Here is a 21,887-nt window from a genome sequence, read left to right on the forward strand (position 1 = left end):
TGCCTACTTGATTCTTCTTATTCGTTCTGCTATTCATTGAAACATTTTTCAATCAACTCAGAATTACACTTAATCTTATAAGTATAATCATATTTACTAAACTTTAGTAAATCATGACGAATATCTTTGTCACTCTTGTGGTGGACTTGATCAACTCATAACCTAGTGTACTTGATCTCCTAGTCCTTCAATTGACATTTTGTCAAAGAATTAGTCTAAGTTTCCCAAATGTGAAAGTTTTTCATTCATCATACAATACACATTGCATGATTCCAAGTTTTTGTCCAATTGAAACTTGGGCGATGAGAAACTCTCCCTATTTGGTACACTTTTGACATTTCCACAAATAACATAATTAAGAATCAAATCCATTTTGCTAATAATAGAAGTACACTAACATCAATTTTTCAGATATTTCATTGTAAGGATAAATAAATAAGACAAAATCAAATTTTATTTTATTGCGGAAAGAAACTTGTCCTTACAATGCAATTCAACTGAAAAACTATGTTATTACATATTTCTTAACAATTTATTCTGACTCCAAGTAGTAGCTCAAGAGTCTAATCTTCAAGCAATGCGATCGAAATCCATTTCTTTACGATTAGATTCAGCTCACTTTTTCCCTTAAGCTTCCTCTCTTTTCTTCGATCCTACAAAACATCAAAATGTAATATTATCACATGATGTATTAAGAATCTAGAATAGGAACTTAAAAGAGTTAGCTAATGGATTTTACCTGAAGTAGAGACATACGTCTTGACTCTCCCATCTCTTAGATCTTTCAGGTAGTTAGGGCAGCTTTGTCTCCAATGCCCCTTCTCTTGGCAATAAAAGCAAATGGACTCCTTTGGCACAATACATCGGACAATCACAGACTTAGTTCTTTCTGGACTTCTAATGTTGCCAGTGTCCATTGAAGTTTGGGAGTTTGATTCACTAGACAAATTTGCTTGACCATCACGCCAAATCATTGTTGATTCAGCAGCTATAAGCAAATAGGTGAGATCAATTAGGGTCGCGTCATGGTCCATCATATAGTACTCTCTTACGAACTCACTACATGATTCAGGAAGTGACTGAAGAACCCAGTCAACAGCCAACTCGCTTGAAATCTCGACACCCACCATGCTTAACCTATCAATGTGTGACTTCATCTCTAAGACGTGCGCACACACAGGTTTCCCATCTTCGTGATTACTATCCAAAAGGGCTTGAGTGAGCTTGAACTTTTCAAGCCTTTGAACTTGTGGGTCAGGGAGAATAACTGGAGGAGGTGGAGGAAGTGAAGCATGACTCTCATTTCCTTGATCGTATCTCGGAACGTTATCTTCATTTGGAAAGCTTGTTCCAAAGGATTTGGGAAGACCATTGTAAGATTCAGACATCTACAAAACGGGAGAAAATTCAAGTTAAGTTTATTAGAACTCTTGATGCAACACCCAAATGAAACATGAAGCTAGGATCCAACACAATACTCTACAACCTAGAAGAGGGATGCCGTAATCTAGTTGCAGAATATTTGAAGGTAGGTAAATGACGATTTACCAATTTCCACCATGAAAAACGAAAAAGAAGATTAGCTTTTAAATGAATTGAAATTCCTAGATCTTTTGAGATTCATTGAACTTTTCAATGGCATGTTTAATCTCGATTATGCCCTACCATTTGTGACTGGGATGCCGAGGATCACAAACAAGGTGTGAATAACCATACGAATCATGTGGTGCACTCAATGCTACTATCACCTAATCAATGTGCCGGTTAGCCACACACGCTCCATTGATCTATGATAAGCATCGAGCCACCCTTCGCCACCAATGTCATCCCCAAATTAGTGTGCCAGTTAACCACACACGCTCCACTAACATTTGACAAGGGTACGAAGTGTAATTCCATGGGTTAGCATACAATTTCACATTTTGCCTAAAGTAACTATGATTTGGGAATTTGAAAAACATTTAGTTACTTTGTACTTCATTATACTTATAATGGAAGGTCTCTGTCCTATCCTACCCGTTCGGCTAACGACCCTCCACTAGTCAAGAGTGCGGTGGGTAAGAGTGGATACCCATTCAATCGTCATTTTATAGGCAATTTCCTTAAACACCCCTTATAGACCAGCTTCGTGAATGGGGCCTACTAACGATAAGACTGACTGTTTACTCATACATATATAATATTAGACTTTTAATGTTATATATAGTATAGGGTGTATTTTACACTTTTAAAATACTAGGTGGTTCAATTTAGTAGATTATACTTTTAATTTAATTAAATGTAAACCAAAACTTTATGGGTTTATTAAATCTATTTTAATTATACACTTTAATTAAATAATAAAACCATAAGGGTGTGATTTGACCTTTTCAAATTACTAGGGTTTTAGAATTTAACATTTCAAAATTAAACTTTTAATCAACTTTTAAATTCCAAAACTTGAGGGCAAGTTTTGAAACATTTCAAAACATTAGGGATCAAACAACAAATAATTCAAATTAAACAATTAATTTCATAATTATCTATATTTGACCTAATCTTATTTTAGTCATTATATAATTACCAAATAACTTTAAATAATCCATATTTATCACATAAACATCCAATATTTAAAAGATTTGAAATTATCTATTGTTTTGGCAAGGATAAACATATAATTAAGATAAAATTCGGATTTTAACTTCATAAAACAATTTAAGCATCAAATCCAAGTCAAAACAGCAGCTAAATCCCGAAATACCCTTTGCCTGACGCACTGACTCACCAAGTCAGACCTGGACTAGCCGAGTAGGGCCAACTCGCCGAGTCCAGATACTGACTCGCCGAGTTGAGTCAGCCAGAGGCAAAAAAAAAACTCGTTTTTTCAGCAAACAAAATAGTTAAGCATCACATACAACTGAAACCAATCAAGGCTCTGATACCACTGATGGGTTTTAGGCATAAGAACAATCCTATGTGCTCATACAAACCCTAATGCTTGGATCTAGGTTTCTCTATTGTACATGCTTTGAATCCAAGACTAATATACTTAGATCTAACATATTATAAACTAAATTAGGGTTAATAGAATTACCTTTGATTTTTATATAGCAATAACAATCAATTCCTTGCTTGGATTGGCTTCAAAAGCTTAGTGCCTCAAATGTTGCACCTCTAATGGAGTCACAAACACCACTAAGCAACTTGGATGAAGAGGGAAGAGAGGGGAGGCACCAAAAACGGCTGGAAACCCTAATGGAAGTGTTGTCCATGTTTTTGGGGCTTAAGGGTCCTTTATATACATGTAGGCTATTAGGGTTTACAACTAGGAAACCCTAATCTGACTGCTTAGGCCCTAAGCAGCCCATGGACTCCTTAAACATATCCCTTGGACGATTTCTAATGGGCTTTCCATTGAATTCGTCCAACCTATATATTATTAGGTGATCCATAGACCAATTATAATTATCTTATAATTACAACTTCGGTCCCCTAAGTTTAATTAATCTCTTTTAGCCACAAAATTAATTCTTAATTAATTCTTAACCAATATTAATTAAACAATATGATTTCTCCATTAATATATTATTCTCATAATATATTAATAAATCATATTTAAACCTTTCTCTCCTTAAATCATCCTACATATTGCTATGGTGAAGGCAACCCAAAAGGACCATGCTCATAATCGGGTCAAGTACATACCAAAATAGTTATGGACTTAGACACTAATCCAACAGTGATGAGTTTTTAGATAGAATAGTGTAAATACTTGCATGGGTGGGTTTAACCTTCCCATCCTTAACATCTTGCAAGTACTTGGGGCAGTTTCGCTTCCAGTTCCCCTTTTCATGACAATAGAAGCACTCTACTTCCTTTGGGGTTTGGGGTTGTTAAGGGAGTAGCAGAACCACCTTTGGTTCCGCTTGAAGTGGATCCATCAAGAGACTTTCCTTTATGACCCTTCCATTTGCCATGCCCAATTGCCAGAACAGGGGCAGTAGTAGGAGTAGTAACAATTGATTTACCTTTGAGACTACTTCCAGCAGTCCTCAAAAGCCCTTGATGTTTTCTAAGAGTGACCTCCTCCTTGTTCATATTATAGATTATGCGGAACTTATCTTAAGATGGAGGTAAGGAGTGTAGAATGATATCTATAGCCAACTACGCATCGAATTTCACATTCAACTTTAGAAAAAGGTCCACAAACCTTTGCATATTCAGCAAGTGGGTTGTGATGGACTCTCCATCCTTAATCTTAGTTGTTATCATGGGAGAGATAATTTCTTACCTCTCTTGATGATCACTTTGATGGTATCTTTCCATCAAGTCTTAGTGCATCACAAGAGGGTAGAAGTCCTCATAGGAGTTTTAGAGTTCATCTGCCATAGTAGCCAACATGATATAAGACACCGTGGTGGCATCCTTCTCATGAGTCCTAAGCTCAGTGATCTCTTCAGGAGTAGCATAAGACTCATTGATTTCCTTAAGTTCCTTGTCTTGGACATATTCCTTGTCCTCATAGCGAGTGACCATCCTGATGTTCCTAATCCAGTCATTGAAGTTAGTGCCATCAAAGTTGAATCTCTGACACAAGTTCAGGAGAGAGAAGGAGCTAGTATGTTTTGAGCCAGAAGTAGTGTTGGAAGACATCTAAAAAAGAATGACAAAGTTTAGATTAGATAAGAATCCTTAATATAACACCCAAATGAAATACTAAGGCTAGGACCCAACACGATATGTTACAATTTGGAAGACGGATGTCATAATTCAACTTGCAAAATATTTGATGGTAGTTAAATGATGATTTACCAATTTCCACTATGAAAAACGAAATTGATTATTAAGTTTTAAATGAATTAAAATTCCTAGATTCTTTTGAGATTCATTGAACTTTTCAATAGCATGTTTGAATCTCGATTATACCCTTCAAGTTTGTGACTGGGATACCCAGGATCACAAACAATGTGTGAATAACCATGCAAATTTACTTGGTACACTTGATGTCATTTATCACCTAGTTGATGTGCCGGTTAACCATAAACGCTCCGCCGATCTATGAAAAACATCAAGCTACCGTTTGCCATCCTGACTAGTACAAGTTAATGTGTCGGTTAACCACACCTGCTCCATTAACAACTTGGCAAGGTGCATAGTGCAATTTCATGGATTAGCATTAAATTCACATTTTCCTAAAGTAACAAACATTGCAAATTTAATAAAACATTTAGTTACTTTATAATTATCATTATAATTTTAATCAGAATTAATGTCCTATGCTACCCGTTCAGCTAACGACCCTCCACCAGTCAAGGAAGCGGTGTGTGAGAGTGGACCCCCCATTAAACAACTATTTTATAGGCAGTAACCTTATACCCCCTATAAACCTACTTCGTGAGTGAGGCATACTAACAGTACGACTGACTTGTCTTATATATATATATATATATAATCATTAAACTTTTAATTTTATAATAGTATAAGGGTTGAATTTTAAACTTTTAAAATTCTAGGGTTTGGAATTAAAGTATTTATAAGTGTGATTTACAAAATCCAAAACTTGAGGACAAGTTTTGAAACTCTTCAAAACTTTTCGTTTCCATAACTTATGAGTTTATTGACCTTTTAAAGAAAAAAAATTTCATTTTCCATAACTTGAGGACAAGTTATGGAGTCCATTAAAGGCATTTAGATCATTATTTTAATTAACACAATGATCAAATAATTCATCCATGATCTAATTAAACTCATAAGAATAAGATAATTCATATCAACAATCTTGAATTTATGACAATTATCTTTTAATTGGATAGGCATGGTCATTACCATATCAAAAACATATTTTATGGTTCAAAAAACAGTTTGGGGGTAATGATCCAAATCCAATTCTGGCAAAAAAAACTTGAAATTCTGCACACAGGAGACCAACACGACAAGTATATGAACTGAACTCGTCGAGTTGGTTTGTTTCTGAGTGGACTCATCGAGTCAACCAGTGGACTCGGTGAGTTCACCAGTCAGAAGGCAGAAAATAGATTTTTTGAACATTGAAAACCAATAAGCATTAAGTATAATAGAAGACAATCATAGGCTCTAATATCACTGATGGGTTTTTAGCACTCTAACAACCTTAAGGTGCACATAAAACCCTAGATTCATTGGATCTAAATTTTCTCTAATTATACATGAATTTTTTTTCCAAAGCATTCATCCTAACTAGCATACAAAACATAGGTAATTGAACAAAACAACCTAGTTATATTTCTTACCTTTTGTTGTAACTTGATAACTTAAGCCTTTAAGAGCCTAGCACCCCAGATGTGATGCCTCATATGCTTCACAAAACACAACCAAAAATGGTGGACTTGAAAGAGAGCGACTTGCACACAAAATCGACTCTTATGATCTTCTTAAACAACTAGTGCATATTTTAGGAGCCAAGGGGCTTCTTTTATAGTGTGAAAAAAGCCTAATGTACCATGACCTTTCATATTACTTAGGATCCATGGGTTAGACCTCGATGGACTATCCATGGACTACCATTTTTGTTTCGCCCATCCTAAATAACCATAGGCCCACACTATAAGAATCATTGATTTACCAAATCAATCTCGTACATTTAATTAGTCTCTTTTGATCACTAAATTAATTCCAAATTAATTACTGATCAATACTAATTAAATAATATAATTTCATATTACTATATTAGAACTTATAATATATTAATAAATCATAAATAACCTCTTCTCAAAAGTCCATACTTTCAAATTGTTCCGGCAAAATGCAACCCAAATGGACCATGTTATATTCGGGTCAAGTGCATACCAATATAGCTATGGACTTAGACACCTTATCCCACACTAGGGTCCCACACTTCTCTGCCATCAACTGCTGAAGAACTCCTCACAATGTCAATTAGCCATTCCATGAATACAATCACATGTGATAAAGCTTAGATAATCCTTCGAGTAACAGACTCATCCCTACAACGGTTGGACTCATATAAGAGCTACGTAGTAGGGTCAAATCCATCACTCTGAGATTATCCAACCTTTTCCACATGTGACTTGACATATTCACATAATGGCTAACTCATACCCCTCATGAGTTCCAAAAATCACAAAGCAAGCAACATTCTTGCAAAGGAGCCGACTGGCATTAAATGTAATAAAATCTGACAGATTCTCCTATGGAACCCTCAAGTTCAAACTTCCAAAACCACGGATGCACCTTTGCCCTTCTTCAATCTCGCCGAGTGGCTAATCATTCTTTGCACTGACCCACTATGAACCGCGCCAAAACCAGGGAAACCACCGCTACCTCATCCAATAACATGACTGGCCAGCTAACCACTACACCCACTCATGAAACTTCCAACAACCCTGCATCACTCGTGTATGTTAGCCATACGTAAAATTGGACCCTATAAACAGTCGAATGTCTGATCCTACCCTAAGCGCTTCATCAAACAAGAACAGGAAATAAGGCCAAACCAAATATTCGCAGGCTATAGAATCTTAGTTATGTACAGCTATGATGCATACACTAAACAACTACAGTAATGATGTTAATTTCATATACAGAAGAACCCTAGGCTATCAGGCATCATATAATAAGGCAAATCTATCATGTAATTCTTGAGGATCGTTAGCCTATCACTAGCATGCTATTCTAACATATCACAATATCAAATAACAGTTTGGTATTTTCGGGTCTAGTTACTGGCTCTGGCTGATCACACACATCGCATCCTTCTTAAGTACTTTTGAAAACTATTTAAAAATTATTTGAAAATCTTTTTCCTTAGTTTAAGACCAGATTCACATGAGTGTTCCTCCAATTTACTCAAACCAAGGCTCTGATACCAACTTGTAACATCCAAAAAATTTCAATAAAATTTAAACTTTTCAAAAAAAAAACCCATTTATTAAAGAGGTGTTTACAAAACCGTTATTTCCAAAACCTTTATTTAAAACCGGAATCATTTACACATAGTTCCAAAAACACGAGCATATGTAAGGTCACGTCTTCACCTTGCCACGATCCACTGAAGTACCTGAAACCATAAATCAAAACTGTTAGCACGAAGCTTAGTGAGTTCCCCTAAAATACCAATACACAAACAATAGCACATATACCGAATAATAGTATGCAATGGGTCGATAGGTAATAGACCGGATTACCCCTGAGCTCACAACATAAGTCAGGCTTCCCCCTAGGCCCACAACTTATGTGTGGCTTGCTCCCCGACCCTCAATACGAGTCTGGAATGCCCTACTTGGACCTCAGCTCATAACTGGAATGCCCATGAGCCCTCAGTATGAGTCTAGCATGCCCTTCATGTCCCTTAGCTAATATCTAGATTGCTCCAACACCCTCAAGCCCTCAGTACAAGTCTGGCATACCAACTGGGTCCTCAGCTCATATCTGGAATGCTATTGAGCCCCCAGTATGAGTCTGACATGCCCTACCTAGCCCTCAGCTCATATCTGGATTGCTATTGAGCCCGCAGTATGAGTCCGCCATGCCCTACCTAGCCCTCAGCTCATATTTGTAATGCTCTAGGGTTTGTTGGCTACAGCATGAAGCAGTACAACCTCAAACCTACATACTATGCCGACAGATAACAACATATACAAATAATCATGTAGACAGGATTACAGGTAGTCCTGACGATCTACAAGACTAGCATACTAATACTAGCATGCACAACATTTATCATACTCATCATATCAGTAATATCATATTATCCAAGCAATGGGCCACCCTTGGTGACTTCGACCCTAAAGTATAAACGATGAAGACTCACCTCGCAAAGTCGAATCATACTGAAAACCTCCGATTGTTGGTTCACGAACAACCTGAAATATCACAACAAAACAAACATTCAACTAACAATTGTATTACCATTCTTGACTAATGATCCATATTTAGGGTAAATATCCATTTGACCCTTTTTTCATAACTGCGCCAAGGCCCAAGTCCCAATCTTTGATCCAAAGAGGCCCAAATTACCTCGAGGTCCATAATTGGCCCAATTTTCCAAATTGGGCCCAATCCCCTTATTGGGCCTTTTCCTATGGTCCAATCCTCCAATTAGTCCAGAACACACCACTCAAACAACCCATTAGGGCCCAAGAATCAAATCCTAAACAGATGGCCCAAACCCGATGTCCAAAGCCTAAAACCCAAACAGAGGCGTACGCGGGGCATACCCCTTCAATATGTTGGGCGTACCTCGCCTTGCATTGACCACCATCAGGGTGGTTGACTCAGTATGCGGGGCGTACATCAACTTACGCAAGGGCGGACCCTCACATGCCTTAAAATCCTTATAAGTTCTTTTTGGATTAAGGACCTAAGCTCAAACTCCAGATCAATGACTCAAAAGTACTCCCAAATCATAAAGTCTCAAACTTAAACACTTTAGACGTATAAAAAGGGCTTAATACAAGGTCTTAATCCATTAAGACCTCCTATTAGACACATGAAGCCAAACCAGCCAAAGGGGCCTCATTTTTATAACTTAGAACCCTTCCTAGGGTTTGAAGGGATAGCTCAAAACGTCCAAAACAAAGCATGCATAACAATGTGACTTTTGAGATAAGAAGAACACCAAAACGTTACCAACATAAGATCTAAACAATCCAAGAATATATAAATGTAGAAGCTTTACACCTCCTGAAGCTACCAAAGAATATGATAATCCTAGATCTACAAGCTTGCTTCTTTCCTTGACTCCTTTAATGAACTAACTTCTCATTCAACCATACAAGAAACTCACTCTTAACTCATACACACACACACACATTAGAGGAGTTAGGGTTTTCCAAAAACGATCCTAGAACATGGAGGCTAAAAAGATGGGGGGAGGGGGAGCATAATGATGCTTAAATACTCAACGAACCCAAAAAGTTAGGTTTTCACTCAGACACTAATACGTACTGCGTACATATGCATACGCAGAGTGTACTAGGCGCACCCTAGTACACTTAGTGTACTCACATGTACACCTAACGTACTACTCCTGCTCCAAAAATTATCATTTTGCCACTAGGAATTCCTGTGGCCACTCTTTTCCAATCCAAGGACTAAAATGACATAATTGCAACCCAAGGGATGAATTTAAAATTACTTGAAGATTGGTGTGTTACATTGTGAGTATGTAAACATTGACAATATTCACGATATAATATTAAACATAATAAGAGAAATAACATGCTAGTATAGATTAGTTTTAGTGACGTCTTAAAATTTTATTTGTTAGTGTATGTATCCAATACTAATAATAAACCAGGAAAGATAACTTATCCATACAAGTTAATTACATTTGTGTCTCAAAAAGTCAACAATGGTCACGTTATTATTTATAAACGGTCACCGTAAGTGAACATTAATAAGTCTATATGAAAAACCACATCACTATATGTATTTTATGCTCACCGTTTAATTGCTTGTGAGTGAGTACACTATCACAATATTCATGATATAATACGAAACATGTCACTAAAAATGATCAATAATCATAATAAGAGAAATAACATGTTAGTATAGATCATTTTGATGACCTAAAAACTTTTCTTTGTCTTTATATATAAAAACAGTAATGATAAACCATTAAACATTTTAGGAAAGATAACTTATCTTTACAACATAATTGCATTTTAGTCTCCAAAAGTTATGACAATTGGCGGGATAATAGTTTTAAACGGTCACCGTAAGTAACATTTATCACTCTATATGGAAAAACACATCGGTATTGGTGTATTAGTAATGAAGGTTCAAAATAAGATAAATATATCTAAAAAACACTCTTATCATATAATGAGAGGTTTGACCTATAATAACAAGTTTTCATAGGTTCTATTCACAATAATTGAACAACATAATGTATCTTCAATGGCGCGACATTTCCTCTCATGTTCTTCAAAAAAATATAAAAAATAAAATGAAATAAAATAAAAACGATACAAAATATCTATAATGACGGGTTTTTTACATGGATATAGCCGAGTTTCGTACTAGTTGAAGTGACATAAATCCATTAGTGGTGACACAAATGAATTAGCAGCGACGAGCTATGGAGGGATCAGCCTGCATACTTTTTTTTCAAGCATCAACGACAATAGCCGTCATCAATATTTTGATGTCTACGTGTATCGTCGGCAGTTAGATTAGGAACAATATCAACGATTGTGGTTTAATATAAGGATCGGGGTCAATGAGTATTAGCGGCGACAGCGACAGCCACCTTTAGCAGCGACATATAATGCAAAAGTTGTATGTCGTCGCTACATGCTATCGTCGCCAAAGGCGTCAGCATAATGATTATTATTCTTGTAGCCAAATCTAAGACATAAAAAAGACCCTTTTTATAAAAGACCCTTTTTATAAGGAAATTATTTTTTAGACTTTATCTAAGTAAATCTATAAATCACCGTGACCAGCTCTACTGCATTATCAATATATACAATCTTAATTCTAAAACGTCTATTTTAATACGTACATCTCAAAGTGCTAAATGTACCCCGTATGAGTGGAATAGTTTGTGTCGCACCTTATAAAAAAAACACATCAATATTTGTGTCTCCAAAAATATTCAACAATTGGCACGATAATATTTTTAAACGGTCACCATAAATAACATTTCTCACTCCATATGAAAAAACATCAGTATTGGTGTATTTGTAAGCACTTTGAGTGGAGTAGCTTGTGATACAACAATATTTTATTTTTGTTAAAGATAATATGCTTGGGATGTATTTATTTTTGATTTTATATATATTTGTCGTGTAGAAAAATATGGGTTTTATTTCATTACTTTTCATAATTACTTATAAGAAAACTTGAGTAATTTATGCAATAAATTTAAAGTATTAAATATAATACTAAATAATAAATAAATACAATAATCTATTAATTTATTTATATATTTTTCTATAAGTCCTCATTCGACCTTTTATATATATATATATATATATATATATATATATATATATATATATATATATATATATATATATATATATAAAAGTTTCTTTTATTATTATTATTTTTAGTTGTTTTCTTTAGAATTTATAACGTTTTAAACTTTTGCTTATTTTTTTATGTTTAACATATTTATTTACATGTTTACTTTATAATATATAACATTTTTAAATGTGTAAATTTAATAAAAACAATAATAAATACTAATATGATTTTAGATAATGAAATAATTGATTTTTAAAAAATTAAAATAGTTTTATAAATAATATATATTAGCTTTATTAAAATAAAGAAAAAAGATTAAATTACCCGAATTGTCCTTTAAGTTTGCAGTTTTTCCCTGAAGACCCTACGAAAGTTTTCACTCAGATTGTACCTACATACGTAAACTTGAACACAAATAGTCCATCGATTGAATGTCAGTCTAAAGCAACCTTAGCATGCCCCCATGTGCCTTGCACATCAGGGTATTTTTGTCATTTCACCTAAAGAAGGGCCCACCTCCCCCAATGTTCTTTTTTTGTTGACAGAAGTTATGTCCGTCATTTTTGCAGATGTTATGCAAGGGAAGTCGGAGTTCACAGACCACTTGAGACACAAATTGAAGTATCCCCCTGGCAAGTTAAATTTGCAGCGATAATGGAGTACATATTGGATGGATCTGATTATGTTAAAGTTGCACAGAAGGTCCATTTCATGGACTCTTTAAAAGAAACTTAAAAGCATCTCCAACCCACTCTCATTTTTCATTTTTCCCTCTTTTTTTCTCTCATTTCTCTCTAACCCTTCCCTATTCATTTCCCCCAAAATGAAGATAAACTTTGAATTGTCGGTTTTAGTCCCTAATTGTCGGTTTTTTTATCTAGTAATTATTATTTAAATGAAATATTTAATACATATAATATTATGTAATATATTAAATTATATTAATTAATTATAAATATAAAGTTTGTTTTTTTTTATCAAATTCATATTAAAATTTAAATACATATTGAAATTTTAAAACACAATAACGTATTTTACAAAAGCTTATATTTACGTATTATAAATATAATCTTATTTACTTAATATTATTGTAATGAAAAAAATATAAATTATATATTTCTTAAAAGCAAATTAATAGAAGGGGTGTGCTTGACAATTTATATAAATTATAAGAATGCAATATACTTTTTGGGGGTAAAAATGGGGTAAAAATTGGATTACGGTTGGAGATGAAACACTATTTACCGCATTTTTTACTCTATTTTTGGAGGAAAAAATGGGAGTGGGTTGGAGATGTTCTAAACAATGTCTGAAGGTCAATATGCTTTGAGAACATCGCCTCAATGGCTAGGCCCATAAATCAAGGTCATTTGATCATCAATTAAAAATGATCGAAAGAGAATTCAACTCCGTCAACGACAACCCTCTTATCGATATTTCCCAGAACAAGGTTTTACATGATGGTAACTTCCAAGGAACCCTAATCGGAGTTTCCATGGACAACACTCGTTTGGCCATTGTTGTTGTAGTGAAACTCATGTTTTCCATGTAAGGTCCTGAAACGGATCTTACCAATGATCAAACAGTAAACACAATCGATAACAATCAGGAACAAAGTAGAAACAAGAATATAAACAAGCTTGCACATGCTTCTATTAGCAAAAACGTCTCGTACAACTTGTGGAATAGCAATCGAGACTCTGAGGCATCAACAACCATTAAACGACCTAGCACACCCCTATTTATAACAGACCTGGGCCGGCCTTTGGGTTTACGGCCGTAAACAGGCTTACGACCATAAACTCTACTAGGGTCGTAAACTAATACATAAACAACCAAAAATGCATATTTAACCAAAAGACCCTATTACAGTGAAAGCCTAGACCAAACCATTGATTAGACCCTTCAATCTCCCCCTTGGTTTTGTGCTAGCTTGAAGTTAATCTTTGTCTACAATCATCACATCTTCTTGCCCCATCGCTCCATTCCACATTCTCTTGATTATAATCTCAGCAACCATAGCAGTGTATTCTTTTGCGGCTGACTCAAATATCTCCTCAGCAACTCTGATCTGAAAATAGCTTAGATGATGGATGTCCCATTTCCTAAACTGGAACAAATCCCTTCTGTCATACAAACGAATTCATCCCTCCTTTAGCTTGATGACAACAGATGTTGTGGTTTCATCAAATACCCAATTATAAAGCACAGAACTTAAGGATCCATCCGAGTAACTCTGAAGCATGGGAATTTGTTTGACCTGATTTGTAGCAGGCCACATCACCACCTGGAAGGGATGACCAGTTTTGGGATCAATGATGTCAGGATAGTGATTTATCATGGATTCAGTAGTCTTCATAGATGGAAAGCCCTTCTTCACTTGATATTCCAGGAAGTGTTTGAAATTAGTTGCTTGTTGATTATTTGTCGGGTTTGAGAAAGGAGATTGAGACAGCTCTGACAGATCCACCCTGGTCCAAGAGATAAACTCATGACAGTCTTTATAGAGCTTCGTATTACCGCTCTTTCTCCGTACAATCCACATATTCAAGGGATCATGATAACCACAAGATAAAATTCCCGACCTATCACCATATGTGTCTCTAAACCTTACGGCCTCGAGATCCGTAACAGTGATTGTGGATTTGTTCCCAGGTGCGTTTTTTGTCAGAACTCCTCTTGAATAAGAGTTGTCCCTTCTCAGTGGCTTTAGCTTGTCTGTCTCTGATAATCTCTGCAACATGTGGAGCATGGGCAAGCTCTTCTTCAAAGCGGTTCACGACCCGTGAGGTCTCAGCAATGGGCACAACAATAGGGTGAGCCTAAGAATGAAGATTAATTCTATACTCATCAGCAGATGTCTTATACTTAGCAACGAGATCTTCTTCAAGCCTCTTCTTGAGATCAAAATAGCTAGAGGTCAAAAGATTGAAATGAGCTTAGAGCTCAGAGATCTGTTAGGTCTTTGTCGCTCTATCTTCTTGGAGATCAGAAACTTGAAGCTGCAAATTAGTATTCTCAATCAAAAGATCTTCAACTCGAATGTTGAGCTCAATATTTTTCTGATCCAGCACATTTACTCTCTTCTGAAGTTCATCAATCATAGAATCTTCTTCTCTTGCTTGACCTTATTAAAGGCAATTCCTTTGGCCTTATAAGAAAGTGCAGCAGTTTGTTCTTGAGCCAGATGTTGGGCCAAATGCACGGAAGCCTCTTCGAGATCTGCCCTTGGGGGAGAAAACCCTGGTGGAATAGAGGAGCCACCGGTTTCAAAAATGGTACTAGGGCCTTCACTTAACAGTTCTGCAGTTACAATAGCAGGAGTGGTAGTTGGAGTAATAAGCATTCCTTGAGATAAGCTAGAATCTAGAAGCCCGAACCTAGGATCTCGCCGCCTTCTTTTGGATAGGGGTTGCATGGTCTGGTCTGTTGATTGATCATCCTGAAGTGGTTCAGATGTAGGCAAAGCACTGTCAAGGGGAGGAATCCCTGACACTGTCACCGTAGGATTCATAGAACCAACCCCTTGCTCTTTAGAAATGGGGGTTAAGTAAAAAACGTCTTCATTTTCCCTTGTCTCCGTTTCTGGGATAGCAGAATCACTGACATTATCCAGCAAAGTGTTGAGATTTATGTTTGTTAAGAAATAATCATTGCTTCCGAAATTTGTAGGAATGTCATCTTGATCAAAACCAGTTAGATCAAGGTCTTCAAATAGCTCAGCCTCAGTCGCATTAACAGAAGACCCCTCATTGTAGTCGCTTTCAATATGCACTGATCTTAGAACATGCTCCTCGGCTACAGCCACATTAGGAGCGACTGTCTCCTCCCCTTCTTGATCCGAGACAGTAATCATGTCTCCTTCCAAGATTATCTTTTCAGTCGAGGTGTATTCTGAAGATACTTTGTCAGAGGAATTATGAGACTCGGACGCCTCATTCGGTTCAGCGAAACGTCGAAATTTGACCAATGGGTAAAGTCCTTGAAAAGTGACCTTTCCTTTATGATTCTGCTTAATTAGCCCAATGGTGTGTGGGCCCAAGGACTTCATGTCGAGCGTATCACCCTCCTTAACCATGTTTAGGAACTGTTTGTTTATGAAGAGCTGAATGAACCTGGGATACATGAAGAAGGTATCCCAAGTAGTGGCATTGATGCTAACCACAAATTCATCCAATATAAACCTTGAGAAATTGAAACCGATTGCCGCAGCGAGAGAAACTATAGCACCGGTGTCTCTCAATGAGATTTCATCTGCACCAGATCTCCTACTGGAGATACAGCTCACAAACACACGAGTTAAAAATCTCCAGTAGGGCGGCAGAAGCTTCTTCATCGTAGGTGGGGAGACGCCCTCATACCCCATCTTCCTTAAAATCTTCTTAGCATATTGAATGCCGATCTCGGTAGGAAATCTTGGAAGGTCATTGTGATGGGTTTTTGGCCATAAGAACATCGTATGTGCTCAGGCAAACCCTAATGTTTGGATCTAGGTTTCTCTATTATACATGCAATTCATCCAAGACTTTAAACCGTAATTTAGCATGTGATAATCAATATTAACATAAGAATGGGGTTTAGATCTTACCTTTATTGTTATGTAGCGATAACAATCTCAAATCCTCCTTGTAATGGCTTTAGAAAGCTTAGAGTCACAAGTGTCACTCCTCTAATGGCTCACAAACACCAAGAGCAAGAGGATGAAGAATGAGAAGAGAGAAGGCACCCAAAAAGGTGTTGAAAACCCTAAAGAAACTCTTAGCCACGTTTTGGTGCCCTAGGGATCCTTAAATAGTGAGGCTATTAGGGTTATCTAACAAGGAAACCCTAATTTGACTACTTAGGCCCTAAGTAGCCCATGGACTCCCTCCTTAGAGGCCTTGGACGATTTCTAATGGGTTTCCCCAAAGAATTTGTCCATTCCATCCTCTATGGAGTCCATTAGCCCAATATTCAGCTATCACACAATTGACAGTTCTAGTCCCTTAAGTTTAATTAATATCTTTTAGCCACAAAATTAATTCTTAATTAATTATTGACTAATATTAATTAAACAATATGATTTCTCCTTTAATATATTATTCTCATAATATATTAATAAATCATAATTAATCCTCTCTCTCCATAATTCATCATATCAAGTTGCTTTAGTGAAGGCAACCCAAAAGGACCATGCACCATCGGGTCAAGTACATACCAAAATAGTTATGGACTTAGACCCTAATCCAACGGTCTCCCACTTGGATAAGTCTAATAACTATTATGCGTATGACTTTAGATCCTGATCCGCAATCGTAGCTTTCAAAATCCGCTGTCAACTCTGATCTTATCAGATACGCGTCCTTTAGATAAGGGATCATATATTCCTCCATTCTAGATATCGTATAGACTGAGACATGGATTTAAATCATTCTCTCTATCTGTGTGTTTTTTTTCCTGATTTCCAATTGATGACGACTGACAACAGACTACAATTGAATACACCAACTTAGTCTCGGCTTGGCCAAGCACTTAGGTGTCATCACTAAATCATCGAGGGGCCCACAGATATCATTTTTATCCAATTTGGATAAAAGTAACGGATAAACTACGATTCAGTGCTTGCTTGCACTCACTCACCGAATCACACACAATAATATGTTTTATAACACCAAGTTACTGGTATGTTTACATATTATCAATGTGTAACCGACTCGCAAGATACAACTCACACATCTCTGTTTCAAGAATATAAGATGTTATCGTCTCAACAATCACTCGTGATAAAATCAATGAAGTGATCCAAGTGAGCGTGGGTTTAATCCACTGCCCAAATCATATTCATAAGCACTCATAAACGTTGCAGCAAACATTTGCTTATGTCTAATACACTTTAGACAATCCACACACCAATTCACGACAATCTTCATTCATACCTACTTCCTACATATGAACGACTGTGGACCGTTCGAATAATTTGATTATTCTGAATAATTAAATTATTCAGGAAGTCAAAACATGCAAAGTGAAACACAAGAATAATACTAATCCCATATGGCCCCAAACTCCGGGTATAAATAAAACATTTTATTTAATCGCCATATTGATTACTCATTATTTGTTGTTTCGTGTAATCAACTTCTTACTTGAATTATAACAACAATTGTCCCATGCTCTTAGCATGCACACTATCTTTACCTATAGTCCTTACTTTGTGAAACAGTATAACTGAATAACATTTTCAATCACAATCATTTCACAATTCCTAATCCATTAGTGTAAGAATACAAAATTCTCGCCACTACTAGAATATGTTAGATTCTAACATTTTATGCAACGGTCATTTCGTAATGTCACGGCACAAAAGTCACCAAGACTCGGCCAACGAAGTTACAAAATGCTCTATTGGAGATTGTTACAAGACAATTTCATTGTCATGAAGTCTCGTATTCAAAGTACATTCCTTTGAATATCCTTCTTGCATATTTTCATTGTCATGAAGTCTCGTATTCAAAGTACAATTTCATTGTCATGAAGTTTCTAATGTAGACATTAATTCTCGATGTCCAACTCCCAATATGGAAACATTTCCATATTTTCCATATGATAACTCATTCTAAATAGAATCTTATCTATTCATAATAATGTCAATATGGTCCATCCATGGCTATACTTTCAACAGTCCACAAGCGACCAATCCTTGGCGAACCTTAGATTGTCCTTGGCAGTTGTTTAATTATTTTAGTCAAAACCGGTTCTATTTCCTTTTTCCCTCTAAATGCCCCAGACATTTGGAAAATTTTAGAACGGTCGAATATTATAGCATATGCAATTGATCCTATACCTGAAGCGTATGGGATGCAATTCATAATAAAAACTTGATACTTTACCAATTTTTTACTATAATATTGTCATAATATTTCTATTTTTCGTGTTCTCAAAAATTCGAACTATGAAGAGGGATGTCGCAATCATAATTGTATTTTGAGAATGCAAATAATAAATATACACTTGACTAAATACAATTAAATTTCTCGATCTAAGCTTCTAGATTGAAGACGAAGTATAAGATTTTCTCCCCTAACTATAGCAAAATCATCTCTTCAACCCTTGCAACCTTGCAAAGTGAAACTTTTGTTTTTCTATAATTAATATTGCCAACTTGCAATACTTAAATAATAATCATGCTCCCACTAACATGATGATTATATTCATTCCAGCATAACCCTTATGCTCCCACTAGCTTTGACACATATTTAGGAACCAGCTAAACTTCTAGGAATCAATACTTATTGACTTGCAAAGTTCATTGTTTCGAATACGATATGCTTCGATAAGCCTTTATCTAAGCTTATCAAAATCACAGACCTTTCCTTTGATAGCTCATATGTGTGTTTAAACTAATTCAGAACTTATCTTACTAATAACTAAATGTTCAGACTAATCGCCAAATCTCACAATTCGAACTATGTAAAGGGATGTCGTAATCATAATCGAATTTGAGAATGTAATTTACATAGTTGCTATCTCCTTAAAATCTCTCTTAGTGAAAGCGTTTCCTCAATATCATTTTCATGAATGAGAGAAACCTTATGACACTTAGATTTTATGGTGTATGTGTTCCTATCCATGTGAATTTTCCATAACCATAATCGAAAGATAATGTTTGTGACAAATTCAAACTCTTATGCATAGAACTTGTTCATTCTTAATTTCTTGCCATCAAGGGTCCCACCATTGCATCCAAGTTATCTAGCAGTCACCTGTACCAGTCAATGTACTATCATTGAATAAGGTGCTTTCCTTATGCATTCTATTGAGAACTCATAGCACTCATATGCATAATCACTTAACAGGATTGGCACAGAAATAGAATTTGGTCAACACGATAGGTTACAAACCTCAAGTCGTGTGCTAGTGTTTAATAGGTTTACTCTTGATTAGTTCTTGAATCTTTTTAAGATCTTCAGACTCCCACTGACCTCTTGACATATTAGATTCTCTTATAAAAAAACATTTCCTGATAAACAAATATCCAAGAGTTAGTGTGTGTCTATATCAAGAGAAAACATTACACATGTTTGGTCTTAGTTGGTCTTTGTCACAACTTACCAATTTCAAACGTGCAAGAGTAAGAAAAAAAATTTCTACTTCGCATATGATGAGTTGTGTCACTCAATTCACAATCTTGGAGTATGATTCTAAGACTTGATTTTGGAACGAAGTATGACTCATCCTTTTGATTTAACCATTTCAACAATTTCTTATTCCTCTTCTTAGCCATACTAGTGCACTATGATGTCCTTAGAGGATCAATTGTGATATGGTTCTAAATCATTAAGATGATCATAAAACCGATACAAAAGTACTATCCCTTCTTCTTAGATTAGAGAAACTTTTATCTTTCTTCCTTGTTGATTCTTCTTATTCATTCTGCCATTCATTGAAACCTTTTCAATGATTCAGAATTCTACTTAATCTTGTAAGCATAACCACATTTACTAGACTTTTAGTAAATTATGACGAACAGTTTTATTGTTATTTGTGGTGGACTTGACTAGTGCACAACATTGTTTTCTATTCCTTTAGTCCTTTACTTGACTCACATACTTGTTTGATCAAGGAATTAGTCTTAATTTCCTATGTACCAAGATTTCCATACATCACATGATTCAAATCATATGATTCCAAGTTTCTGTCCAATTGAAACTTGGGTGATGGGAATCTTTCCTTACTTAGAAAATTTTGACACTACCATAAATAACATAACTAAGAATCACATCCATTTATAGAAATACACAAACATCAATTTTTTCACAACGATTTCATTGCAAGGATATACATAAATAAGATAAATCAAAATTTATTTTATTCATAAAAGCAGCAGAAAACAAGTCCTTACAATGAAAATCAACTGAAAAACTATGTAATCAAATATTCCTAAAAACTCTATCATAACTTTCTAAGCTCAAAATCTGATCTTCGAATCCATGCGATCATGATCCATTTTTTCGTGATCAGACTCATCTTGCTCTTCCATCAAGCTTCGTCTTTTGTCTCTGATCTTGCAAAACATTCAAATGCAATCTTATCATATTATGTATTAAGAATTCATGAATAGGAACTCAATGGAGTTAGATAGTGGATTTTTACCTGAAGTAGAGCCATACGTCTTGACTCTCCCATGTCTTAGATCTCTCAGGTAGACAGTGCAACTTTGTCTCCAATGTCCCTTCTCTTGGCAATAAAAGCAAATTGACTCTTTTGGAACATCACAAGGATCTACTTCAGACTTTGCCTTTCTATTATGATCAAACATTTCGACCATGGCATGCCTTTTGTTGCCATTTCCTATGTCCATAGAGGTCTGGAAGGTAGATTCACCAATCAACTTTGCCTTTACAGTGCGCCAAATCATCGTTGATTTAGCAGCAACAAGCAAATAGGTGAGATCGATGAGGGTCACGTCGTGGTCTATCATATAGTACTCTCTTAAGAACTCACTATACGAGTCAGGAAGCGACTGAAGAACCCAGTCAACAGCCAGCTCCTCACAGACAACGACTCCCAACATTCGTAACCTATCAATGTGTGACATCATTGTTGGATTAATGTCTAAGTCCATAACTATAATTGGTAAGACTTGACCCGACCCGACATGGTCCATTTGGGTTGCATGGCATCATGCACTTGGATAGACTAAATGAGAGAAATAAGACACTTATGGTTATTAATATATTATAAGTTCTAGTATATTACTAATAGGAATAATAGTTTTTAATTAGTATTGATCAAGAATTAATCTAGGATTAATTAAGTGATCAAAAGAGGACTAATTAAATATATGGGTTGATGGTGCAAATCGTCCACAACTTATATAGTGGGCCAAAGCTCCATGGATAATCAAGTTGGGTTAAACCCATAGGATGCTCCATGGATGCTCCATGGAGGTTACA

General features: G+C 35.7%; 1 protein-coding gene across 1 annotated transcript in view; it reads left to right on the forward strand.

The window, feature by feature from the left end:
- Positions 1–21,887, forward strand: part of LOC145089475 (phenylalanine ammonia-lyase-like) — a 71,498-nt gene that overhangs the window by 6,024 nt on the left and 43,587 nt on the right. The window contains 3 exon segments of the mRNA XM_079027910.1: positions 12,522–12,683; positions 13,260–13,332; positions 13,334–13,489. Of these exon segments, the coding sequence (XP_078884036.1) occupies positions 12,522–12,683; positions 13,260–13,332; positions 13,334–13,489 (391 nt within the window).

This window comes from Lactuca serriola, chromosome 2, assembly GCF_051521515.1.
Source record: "Lactuca serriola cultivar US96UC23 chromosome 2, Lser_US96UC23_V15, whole genome shotgun sequence".
NCBI classification, from domain to species: domain Eukaryota; kingdom Viridiplantae; phylum Streptophyta; class Magnoliopsida; order Asterales; family Asteraceae; genus Lactuca; species Lactuca serriola.